This window comes from Megalobrama amblycephala, linkage group LG10 (assembly GCF_018812025.1).
Source record: "Megalobrama amblycephala isolate DHTTF-2021 linkage group LG10, ASM1881202v1, whole genome shotgun sequence".
NCBI lineage: Eukaryota > Metazoa > Chordata > Actinopteri > Cypriniformes > Xenocyprididae > Megalobrama > Megalobrama amblycephala.
Window position 1 is genome coordinate 22,145,311 of NC_063053.1, and position 13,020 is coordinate 22,158,330.

The 13,020-nt window shown below is 36.7% G+C and overlaps 1 protein-coding gene across 16 annotated transcripts in view; it reads left to right on the forward strand.

The window, feature by feature from the left end:
• macrod2 (mono-ADP ribosylhydrolase 2) overlaps positions 1-11,030 on the forward strand; it is a 634,638-nt gene extending 623,608 nt beyond the window's left edge. For all 16 annotated transcript variants that reach the window (XM_048205395.1, XM_048205400.1, XM_048205403.1 and 13 more), the window contains 3 exons: positions 4,656-4,700; positions 5,450-5,518; positions 9,552-11,030. In XM_048205395.1, coding sequence (XP_048061352.1) covers positions 4,656-4,700; positions 5,450-5,518; positions 9,552-9,583 — 146 coding nt within the window. In that variant the 3' untranslated portion in view covers positions 9,584-11,030. The remainder of the gene's footprint in view (positions 1-4,655; positions 4,701-5,449; positions 5,519-9,551) is intronic.
• Positions 11,031-13,020: the final 1,990 nt, after the last annotated feature.

The following is a 13,020-nucleotide window of genomic DNA, read 5'->3' on the forward strand; positions in this document are numbered from 1 at the left end:
TATAAATAAAAATGGTAACACTTTACAATAAGGTCTCATTTATTAACATTAATTAACCAACATCAACTAACAATGAGCAATATATTTGCTAAAGTATTTATTAATCTTTGTTTATGTTAGTTAATAAAAATAGTCATTCATTGTTCGTTCATGATAGTTCACAGTGCATTAACTAATGTTAACAAATGAAACCTTATTGTTTGTGCTTAATAAGATTAAGAGAAACTGTTATTCATTTTTATGGTAACACTTTACAAGTGCAACCATAATCACACCATCAATAATAAAAGTGCAAATAAGACCAAATTTTTCTTTGATACAGAGCTAAGAGATGTTTACAACTACACTGCCCAGCCTAAAATAGCTTTCATATTGAGAGATATTTGCATTCATCAGGGAGCCGCTTTCAAAATGTGGTGTATTGACATCGCGCTTGAATGCGCGCTCGCGTTTACTTTCACTTTTAGCGATCGCGCGTAACTCTGAAAATATGGAGCGGTGGCAACCGTTATCCAACTGAATTAAATGCTTTTTATTTAAATACAAAGCAAAACGACAGTGGAGGCGTAATGTAAACGAAGCGGTGGCATATTCTTTCCTAATCATCCTAACACTCTTTCATGGCAACAACGTCACGAGACTACTTTTCGCCTCGACGAGAAATCTCGTCACATATTAGTCTCGCGAGATCTCGTGCCGCGAGATCTCGTCACACCCCTAATATATATATATATATATATATATACTTTTACTTGAGTACAGTTTTTGGATACTCTACCCACCTCTGAAAAGTAGTGGCGCTTTTTCACTGCGTGGTACTCAGCTCGGCTCGGTACGGCACGGCTCGGTTCGGCTCGCTTTACTTTCGGTTTGCTTTTCTATTGCAGTTACTACCGCTTCAAAGTGGGAGGGATTATACACTGATCGTTATAGCTGCCATTACTGCCGTGGATCCGCTTCTCATCTACCAACGAGTCTGCACCTCATCTACTGACCACGATACAGCCATTTTTTTTTTTTTTTTCAAGTTGCATGTGACAGTCATTTAAAGCAAGTCATTTCACAAACAAATGATACAGCAGTGGCTGTTACTGACTATTTAAATCTAGCGGGTTTGCTGGCTTGTGTTTCAAATCCAATGACGCTGGTGGTGACAATTCTCTCTGACCAATCAGTGATCTGCAATGTTTTCACGTCACGTTTAGTATCGGTACGGCACTCTTGGAACCTCAACCGAGGTGGTACTATTTAAGCGTTCCGTACCGAGTCGACCCATGCAGTGGAAAAGCGCCAAAAAGTGATATGTATCGAGCCTTACTGAACCGTACCATGCGTTGGAAAAGCGCCATAAGAGCATTACTTGTGTGTGAAAGTCAGAATCTGTACTGCAAAACTCAATGATGCAAGAGGAAGCTGTCTGAAAGGGATGTCCAGGTACTAACCCGGATTGTATCCAAAAAACAACAACAAAAAAAAAACATAAAATCACAGCTGCCCAACTCACTGCAGAATTAAATAGGCACCTCGACTCTTCTGTTTCCAACAAAACTGTTCATTGGGAGCTCCACAGAGTCAATATTCATGGTCGGGCTGTTATAGCCAAACCTTTGGTCAATCGTGCCAAATGTTGGTTTCATTGGTGCCAACAGTGCAAATTTTGGGCTGTGGACAATGAGTCCACCTTCACTCATCCAGTATCTGTGGGAGTTACGGTGTGGCACCCGGACTGTTGCGTGCCCAGAGTGAAGCACGGGGTGGATCAGTGATCGTTTGAGCTGCAATACCATGGCATTGCCTACTGTGCTTGATGAGCGCATCACTGCCAAGGACTACAGAACCATTCTAACCGTTCACCTAATGATTCAAACATTGTACCCTGAAGGCGGTGCCATGTATCAGTATGATAATGCACTAATACACACAGCAACACTTGAGACAGAATGGATTGATTAACATGAAGTGAAGTTGAACATCTCTTGTGGCCTGCACAGTCACCAGATGGAAATATTTTGGAGGAGCAAGTCAGAAGTCACTTTTTCTTCCAGCAGCATCACATAGTGACCTAGCCACTGTTCTGGAAGAGATTATTCCCAAAATCCCTCTACCCACTGTGAAGGACTTGTATCTGTAATTCCCAAGATGAATTGATGCTGTACTGGCCGCAGTTGGTTTCAGTTTCTTTGCCAACCCCTGTATATATAAAATTTTGTAATATTATATCAATGTAATATTATATTGTCATGAAAAAAAGAAAAATATTATATATTTTTTTTTCTTGACCCTAATCCTCTTCTCCTCTTCCATATATCTTGAATTGAGGTTTTCACTTGTTTTAAGCATTAAAATCATTTAGTATTTTTCTATTTATGGTTAAAACAAATGCAGTTTTTCTTCAAGTATGTTGATATCAGAATTTTTTACTTAAAAACAAGACCAAAATACTGATGATAAACAAAGATATTTTGCAGTATACATTTCTGCCCTGCCTCTGTAAGTGTGTGTGATCCTTTGTTTACTCCAGCTCCCCATTTGTGCAGGAATATGGATGAAAAAGCGAAGCGAGGGACAGAGAGGAGACTTGCTTCCAGAAGTGGGCGGTAATGGAAACAGCGTTGTTGAATCGTATCGCACTCAGTTTCAATTTCTCCCTCTACGGTGCCGCGAGACAAGAATGAAATGAAATCATGGTGGTGGTGTTTGCCTGTGCTCTCCCTCACCTTTCCTCATCCAGACACTCTGCTGCGGCTCTATTTCTCCAATGAAAAGACCTTTTTTTTCCACGTTCGAAACACAAATCCATCACTTGCAGCTTTGCGCCGTTAAATCAGTAGAATTTGAGGGCTAGTCACCAGGGAGAGCGAAGCGTCTGGGTAGCTCTCCTTCTGAAAGGTTGCATTAAAGCCACCGTCTGTAGTTGTTGAAATGTTGCCACCGTAACCTGAGGAATTGTGATGAAATAAGCATGAAAGCGTGTAGCATCACAATGAAAGCAGAGACCGTGTTGTTACACCGCAAGTGATGTGTATTGTACGCGTAAGATGTGGCAGTTTGTTCAGATGACGTTTGTGAGATTCTCAAGAAGGTAAATATCGTTATTCTGCAGACAAACGCTATTGTTCGAGTGCCGAGCACTGAGTTGTGTGTGCTTGCATCATCTGTGGATGTGCCGCAGGATGGAGATTATTTCATGCTGTGGTTTGCTTTGGTATTTAGGCAGAGAGATAGAAGAGAGAAAGTCATAGAGGGAGTTTGAATTAGTTTGAGAATAAGGCTCACACTGATATAGTCTCAAGGCAGTTTCTAATTAATTTTCTATGCTTCCTCTTTCGTCTGCATTTGTTTTGTTCCTCTTGAAGGCGAGAGGCTTTTGGACCATATTTTTCATGTTTAAATATTATGCATGGGTCTCATACCAAAGAACCAATAGCTATAAAATAATCTCTTTTTGAAGTTTCTGTCTAAACACACTACACTTGGGGTGGTGTGATGTCGTGGTTAAAGATACGAACTGGAAAGGATGTAGGCTCAACCTCCTAAAAGTTACTCCATGCATGTAGCTACTCTTTTCACAGAAAAGTTCACAGAATATTTTCAGTTACCTGTGCAGCTATGTGATGTGAAATATGAAGTTTTAAAGGGTTAGTTCACCCAAAAATGAAAATTCTGTCATTAATTACTCACCCTCATGTCGTTCCACACCTGTAAGACCTTCGTTCATCTACGGAACACAAATGAAGATATTTTTGATGACATCTGATGGCTCAGTGAGGCCTCCATAGACAGCAAGATAATTAACACTTTCAATGTCCAGAAAGCTACTAAAGACATATTTAAAACAGTTCATGTGACTACAGTGGTTCAACATTAATGTTATGAAGTGAAGAGAATACTCTTTGTGTGCCAAAATAAAAAATTTTTTCAACAGTTTCTAGTGATGGGCGATTTCAAAACACTGCTTCATGAAGCTTTGAAGATTTAAGAATCTTTTGTTTTGAATTAGTGGTTCAGAGCATGTATCAAACTGCCAAAGTCACATGATTTCAGTAAACGAGGCTTCATTACATCATTACAACATTACAACATTACATCAAGTGTTTCGAAAAGTTTCAAAATTTCAGTTTCATGTGACTTTGGCAGTTTGATACACACTCCGAACCACTGATTCAAAACAAAAGATTCATAAAATCGCCCATCACTAGATTAATTATTTTCAGTATTCTCGTCGCTTCATCACATTAAGGTTGAACCACTGTAGTCACATGAACTGTTTTAAATATGTCTTTAGTACCTTTCAGGGCATTTGAAAGTGTTAATTATCTTGTTGGCAATGGAGGCCTCACTGAGCCATCAGATCTTATCAAAAATATCTTAATTTGTGTTTCGAAGATGAATAAAGGTTTTGGAACGACATGAGGGTGAATAATTAATGGCAGAACTTTAATTTTTGGGTGAACTTACCCTTTAAAGTAACTTTCACTCACATAAATATAATAATAATAATAATTAAATCATGTTTTGGGGGATGAAAGAATGTAGTTGCTGTTCTTCCTGAAGACGATAATGAGGAATCCAGTGTGTGGAGCCAATATAATTGTAAAAATCAAAAGAAACGTAAGCCACAGATAACTTAACATGTTGTTACTTTTGTTTATTAGATGCTGTCACAACAGCCAAGGAGAGCAACACCAGCAGCACTAAAGGTAAAAACAAAAAGTTAAACTATTTTTTGTGCCTTTAAAGTGGCCTTTTAGCCATGTGTATTACTTGTATTACACATATTGCAATATATTACATACAGAAGAAAGCAGAGCTGTGTATGCATTTTCAGATATAAATTCATTTTTATGACCTTTTTTTATCTATATGAAAGTTACAAGAACCAGGATCAGAACTCATGTCACCCAGTAATTTGTTAGCTTGTGCGTTAACCACTAGGACATGACTCCAATTCAAATGCATGGTTTATTATTTATAGAAGAAAGAAGAGCATGTGTGGATGCATTTTTTAATTTGAATTTTCAGGTTATGGACCTTTTTGCCACTTGACATTTGAGAGGCACATCAGATAACAGGGAAAACGAGGGAACAGGATCGTAATTGTTGCATTTATTCAAATGTTTGCTTTATTATTCATACAAAGTAAAGGAGAGTGTTTTTTGATGTATTTTCAGAAGACACATGCACAGGTGTATCTTGTCATCCTGAACTCCGCAGTGTCTCTCTGAGCTCCGTTGAAGCCTCCGTTGCCTCAGGCGTAGCCTTTAGCATCCGTTACATTTATTTCAGCTAGGAGAAGCACAGTAGCACAGTAGATGAGATGTCACCCATTGGCATCTAACTTTTAATTCCTCTGCTCAGCTGTGATGTCGAGTCATTCATTCCTTTCTCTCTGCCTTTTTCCCTCTCTCATTCTCTTGTTTTTTTCTGTCTCTCCCCTTAATTTATCTAGTTGACGTGCAGGACAAGAGCTCACAAGAGCCTGACTCAACTCCACCAGACAGCAGACCAAATTCCGATGGTAAGAGCAATAAATCAATAAAACTGAGAAAACATACTAGTTCTACCTAGATACATAGTCCTCATCTTCAATATATGTCCCAGTCTCACTCATTGTCCTCCTCATTCAAGTAAAAGCTCGCAACTTTTTCTGCCCCTTATGCTTTATCCACAATTCCTTCACTTCCTTTCTCTCTCATTCACTTTCTCTCTCTGCTGATCTGGAACTGCGGAGTGACCCTGATTTTTCAGAGTAAACGTGTTGGCATGCCTCCTTAAATTGAGTTTGATGAATTACCTGCATGCCCACCTCACGGACATTAATAAATCAAACACAAAGCGTGTGTGATCGGAGCGCAGAGATGACGCAGTGCGCGAAAGCTGATAAATCATGTGTGATAAGAGTTTTGCTGTGCTGTCATTTCAGAAACCCTGGGGTCAGCTTCCCTCTTAGGGGCCGCACATACAAACTCCCAGCATGCCATTTATATTCATTCCCTTTGCGTTCGACAGGAAAATATTTAGTACAGTATCTTTATGTGTATCTATACAAAGACAGGGATTGTTTGACTGTATTTTAATCAAAAGAAAAATTCTTAGAAATATTGATGCCGATATGAAATTGAAGTCAAAACAGAATTGTGTAAATCTGAGAAAAAAAAAATATATATATGATTGAAATCGCAAATAGACCTGAACTGAAAAATGTTACGTCTTCTAATACATTTATTTGCTTCTGACGGTGTTGCGGGACACCCTTAGCATGTTAGCCAGGGTTCAAAGCGCCAAATGCGAGTATAAGCATTAAAACTGTATTACTCGCCAGTTGCTGGGTAACGTTTTTACTGTATGACAGTGGATGGTTATATGGCTCAAATCACAAGGGTTGTGATGTAATTATATAAATATATAGTCTGACGCACTGCATGTTTCAGAGTAAATCCAAAGCACAGCACTGCACTATAAAAAAGTATTTTCATGATTTATCACATTTTTTCTTTTGTCAAATCAACTTCAATAATTAATGTGGTTCAGATAACATAATATTTTGCGTTTCTGTTGATTAAACTAATCGCCTTCTTTGTATTAACTCAAATTTTTAAATTCAATAAACTCAATTTTAAGGCAACCAGGTAACTTACTTCAAGTTAAACCAACAATTCTTTTTTACAGTGTGTTTTTACTTTCAATTCACAATAAACTGCAAGTGCTGTGCGTTTGAGTCGCATATAATTTGCATTTGGGAACGAAAAATGCGCCAACTATCTGCCTTAATTTTTTGTCTTCAACTTCAACAACAATCACATGCGGAACACTAAAGAGAGAATGAGCCTAATAAACTGAAAAATATTCATTTTGAAAATATTTGAATTAAATAATGTATATGTGACCCTGGACCACAAAACCAGTCGTAAGTCGCACGGGTATATTTGTAGCAATAGCCAACAATACACTGTATGGGTCAAAATTATTTGATTTTTCTTTTATGCCAAAAATCATTAGGATATTAATTAAAGATCATGTTCCATGAAGATATTTTGTAAATTTTCTACCGTAAATATATCAAAAATGTGTTTTTGTAAGTAATATGCGTTGACTCCCGTTTGCGTGTCTCGCTTTAAGAACCAATAGTAACTGAAACCAAGTAGGTAACACAATAATTATTTTTGCATACAAAATCATAGACTTTACACATTAAGATCAGGCCTCCAACATGCTCCTGTTGCGTTATTTTCACCCTCTAATGATTCTGCACAAATTGATTTTACAACAAAAACAGTAACTGTAAATGAATGTCGATTTCACGTGGCAATTTGCTCATAACTTCATAAAAATTGCACAGATCAAAGATCATGGAAGAAGATGGCTTTGAATGACATGCAAGAAGGTTCAGAACTGTCCGAATATGTACAGTCACTGACTCTGCGGGACCGTGACAGCTATTTTTGTAAATGAAATTAAGTTTTGGATATTTCCTAGACAACATATGAATTACTTTCGGGTGGTTCGGGGAATTTTGTCAAGGCTTATTGTCTAATGTAACCTAATACAGAAGAGAATTAGGGCCAAGCAATAATAAAAAATTAAAACCATCTCGAGATTAAAGTTGTTAAATTTCGAGAAAAAACTCGTTAAATTTTGAGAAAAAAGTCTAAATAAAATGTTGAGAATAAACTCATTAAATTGTGAGGAAAATGACGTTAAATTTCGTGAAAAAAGTCGAGATAAAATGTTGAAAATAAACTAATTAAATTGCGAGAAAAAAGTCATTAAATTACGAGAACAAATTCATTAAATTATGAGAAAAAACTTGTTAAATTTCGAGAAAAAAGTCGAGATAAAATGTTGAGAATAAAGTCATAATTTAATGAGTTTATTCTCAACATTTTATCTCAATTTTTTTCTCGAAATTTAATGAGATTTTTTCTCGAAATTTAACGAGTTTATTCTCAACATTTTATCTCGACTTTTTTCTGGAAATTTAACGAGTTTGTTCTCATAATTTAACAAATTCGTTCTCGTAATTTAACTACTTTTTTTCTCGTAATTTTATGAGTTTATTCTCAACATTTTATCTCAACTTTTTTCTCTAAATTTAACTAGTTTTTTCTCTAAATTTAACAACTTTAATCTCGAGATGGTTTTATTTTTTTATTATTGCTTGGCCTTAATCCTCTTCCGTAACCTAACGCTGGGCTAACTATGATTATGGCTGGCAATGTGGATTATTTTAAGAGACCATTCAAAGGATGGCACACACATCTATCGCTGTATGTTTGTTTAACATTTAAGCTAGCTAGTGCGCTGAAGTTTGGCGACTTTTCACCTATAAAACAGAAACTTGCTGATTTGTACTAGATAAAACCAACACACCATTACATATGCATCGATTATTTTACCTGATATGAAGTGTGCACTGCAAACACGAGCATTATTTATGATCGTCTCCGTCCAGTCTGTACGCCTTATTGCATTCAACCAAAATTGTCTTCTTGATTTCTGTGAAGGAATGTCTGCGGGGATCTGGTAAAACTTTAGTTTTGAACCAAAAGTGCTGTTCCTTTTATTCTGGCTGCCAAAAACACATCAAGACGACATTTTAAAGTCAAAACCTCAAACTTTTAGCGCGCCTGCTATGAGTTATTCCTTATGTTTTGCCTCCAGCTAGAGCGGTGACGTCACAGTGACGTAGGCGATTAAGGGGTCTATTTGGCTAAAAATATGTCTCTCGTCTTTCTGGAATGCATTGTGTTATCCAATGTTCCCGGAACCGTCCATGCTTATTTTCCAACATGGAATAACACAAAATAGGTAGCATTTTAAAGCTTAGAAACTCTGCAATTTTAATCAACTCAAATTTGATCAACTCTTTGTGTGGCGCCACCTAGCAACGAAAACATTAACATTAATATATATATATTTGTTTGAGTTTCCAGCATGAGAATGTCCAATTGTAATGTAATTTATATTTTCTAAAAATTTAAAAAGTGTTCTATCAAACAATACCTTCCTTTTGACTCTCCTTGCTACAGTTTTGGAGTTATGAGTCTTTACTTTTGTGTTTGTCACTCAGAAAAAAATAACAACTCTAAAAATGCCTTCAGGTCTTTAAATGTGATTTTCTCAATATTTAGATTTTTTGCACCCTCAGATTCCAGATTTTCAAATAGTTGTATCTCGACCAAATATTGTCCTATCCTAACAAACCATACATGAATGGAAAGCTTAGTTATTCAGCTTTCAGATTCTGTATAAATGCTCCATTTCAAAAAATTGACCCTTAAGACTGATTTTGTGGTCCAGGGTCACATATAATAATTTATATATATACACCCTATACAGTATATAGTATAAATATAATAATTTTGTTTGTATATTTATATGTGTGTATGTATGTATGTACACAAGGTGAAAAAAGTAAATAGGCTCAGTGTTAGTTTGATGTTGAAATCAGTTCTGTCAGTATTGTGCATTAGTCCGGGTTAATTGTTTGTTTGCTAACAATTCTTAATTCTGTAATGTTTAATTCTGCTTGTATGTTTTCTTTCTCCAAGACGGCCAAGGCAATGCGAGCGCACAGGAATGAGACGACAATCAGCCTCATAGGAACGAGTGCCGGCAAACTGTGTGAAGTCAAACATCACACCAATTTTGTCCCACGCCAGGGAGTCGCCCACAAACACTGGGAAAAGAGTTGACCCCCACTTCATTCACCATCTTTCCTTCTATTCTACCTGTATTTCCTTTCCACTTCCTCATATTGATAATAAATCAAATATATAGCTATATAAAATGGAACAAATGAGAGTTTGAATCAGAGAGAGTGCAGGGATTGTGGAGCTAGAGGAGGGCTGCTATACCTCACTAACATGCTGCTTGATCAATAGTTGTTGTTTTTTTAAATATGGCATCCTGGTGCTGGATTTGAACTGGTTTAAATTAGGTAGATTGGTCAAAACACATCCAAAAATCATCCTGACACTTTTAGTTACACGCTGTTTTGTAATACTATAGATGAAGTGCAAAGCCAAGGCTGAATTTTCCTTCCTGCAGAGCACAGTAATGCAAGATTCAGACCAAATATGATCCGGTTTCACATCCCTGTCCACCAATTAAGATTTCTTTTAGGTGAAAAACACTAAAATGGCTTTAAGTGTGCCGTTTGTGCGTGAGTGAGTGTGTGTATATACAGATGATGTCACTTTAAAGAGGTTTTCGCTTTGTGTTTGAGCTTCAGAACCAAGTCAGGTCAAACGAGGAGAACGTCGCTTGATTCTAATCTCAGATCGAGTGGTGACATTCCTCCCTATTGCACGCCGTATAACAGAGGTGTTCGTGCGCTCCTCTGCTTTGAAACGACACGTCGCTCGCAGAGACCCCCTTTAATCTCTCAAACGAGCATTGATCATGTTTCATCTTCAAAGCTGCTCTGACTACTGCGAATGCCTGATAAAAAAGGAAAACTTCTGTTGTGTCAGACTGACGTGGCCGTTTTTGACGAGTGCGCTAACAAATTAATTCCCTCAAGTGTATCTAGATGCATGCCAGCATTGTTTAAAATGTTTTATTTACAGTCCCTCTCTCTCTTTCTCGCTCTCGTTCCCTGTCACATGCATAAACAGATATCAGTTGCAAGCTCTCAGTATTTTTACCAGATTGTCTCTGCATCTCCAAAAATCTGCCTTATTTCATGCGATAGGTAGTACATAATCACAAACTGGTGATGGCAAAAATAAAAAGCAAATAGTAAGCGTGTGGCTTTGAATGAATTAAATGCTACTTAAGATGATGAGTGATGCATTTATTTTAAACAAAAAAAAATGTTGTCTTTATGTTTGGGTTTTAATTTGGTTGTTTAGTTTTCTTGGATATGATATTTTTTGGTTGATAATGATTAAAAATGTATTCAAAAGGTTAATTTACTCCTTTAAGTGGTGCCATACTGTATATCAGATGAACTTCTGCCTTCATCCTTTGATGTTTGCTTTGCTATAAAACAACTATGAATAAAGTTATAAAGTTGTTTCCCTGGGCATGATGTCTGTGTGTTTTCTTGAAAAAACCCCAATTTTTCCATTGCCTTTTGGATTATTGCAGAAAATAAGGTCTGTGTCTAACAAAAGCTTAAGATTCTTACACGTTTTCTTCGTATTAAAGGTGCCCTAGAATCAAAAATTGAATTTACCTTGGCATAGTTGAATAACAAGTTCAGTACATGGAAATGACATACAGTGAGTCTCAAACACCATTGTTTCCCTCCTTCTTATGTAAATCTCATTTGTTTAAAAGACCTCTGAAGAACAGGCAAATCTCAACATAACACCGACTGTTACGTAACAGTTGGGATCATTAATATGTACGCCCCCAATATTTGCATATGCCAGCCCATGTTCAAGACATTAGACAAGGGCAGCCAGTATTAATGTCTGGATCTGTGCGCAGCTGAATCATCAGACGTTGTGCAGGTAAGCAAGCAAGAACAATAGCGAAAACTGGCAGATGGAGCAATAATAATTGACATGATCCATGATTACATGATATTTTTAGTGATATTTGTAAATTGTCTTTATAAATGTTTCGTTAGCATGTTGTTAATGTACTGTTAAATGTGGTTAAAGTTATCATCGTTTCTTACTGTATTCATGGAGACAAGAGCCGTCGCTATTTTCATTTTTACACTTGCAGTCTGTATAATTCATAAACACAACTTCATTCTTTATAAATCTCTCCAACAGTGTGTAATGTTAGCTTTAGCCACGGAGCACTATCAAACTCATTCAGAATCAAATGTAAACATCCAAATAAATACTATACTCACATGATCCGACGCATGCATGCAGTATGCATGACGAACATCTTGTAAAGATCCATTTGAGGGTTATATTAGCTGTGTGAACTTTGTAAATGCACTGTATTATAGTCGAGAGCTCGGGGGGCAGGGAGCGCGTGATTTAAAGGGGCCGCAGCCTGAATCGGCGCATAGTTAATGATGCCCCAAAATAGGCAGTTCAAAAAATTTATTAAAAAAAATCTATGGGGTATTTTGAGCTGAAACTTCACAGACACATTCAGGGGACACCTTAGACTTATATTACATCTTGTAAAAACTGGTTCTAGGGCACCTTTAATCTTCACAAATGAACATAAATTTTATACATTTTGAAGTGTAAATACAATCATCAGAAGTCAAAAGCTAAATGTAGGCTATAAACTAACTACACAATGGTCACATGACTTCTTCCGACAACTCTTTCAGTCTTTGTGTAAAACATTTTCCCTGAAAGTTTGAGTTTTAATAGTTTTGAGAAAATCACAACAGGGTATTGCTGATGTATTTTATATTGTAGAATAAAATGTGAAAATATCTTGAGCTTATGTTCACCACAGCATTTAACCAAAAACCCATTTAAAAAAAAACACTGACTTCAGGACAATGGAACCAGAAGTGTTAAAATTTGGCTTACAAAAATACTTTATCCCTGCACTCTATTATAAATAACTGCACTCACTTTTCATCTTATCCAAAACACTTGATGGATAAGATCTGTTTTGTTTCTGAAAACTTAAAGCTGCAGTCTAACCACTTTTTTTTGGTTAGAAATGATCCAAAATCAATTTTTACATAAGTACATAACCGGCAGGTGTTCAAAACTATCTCCTTACCTTAGCCCGATTCACAACGCTAAGCTTATAATAATGTTTTTTAATTTGAAAGGTACAGGTGGGTTTCCTTGGAAAATACGAGTTTGCCTTTGCATCATTACGTCACGTCTGTATGCATAAAGGAGGAGTCCCGGATGCTGCAGATGACGGTCATTTGTAGCCTCTTTTCACAGTAGCTGGAATAATTAAACATCATTTTGATGGCGGATTGTTATCAAGAAAGGTAAAAACAACCATCATCATTATGCGGAGTGGCCACAGCAATAAAAGGAATGCAACTGGGCCTGTGCAAAAACAAGAATAAATATTAGTATCTTTTTGAAAGATATCCAATGTTGATGTTGTTAACAATAACATTTT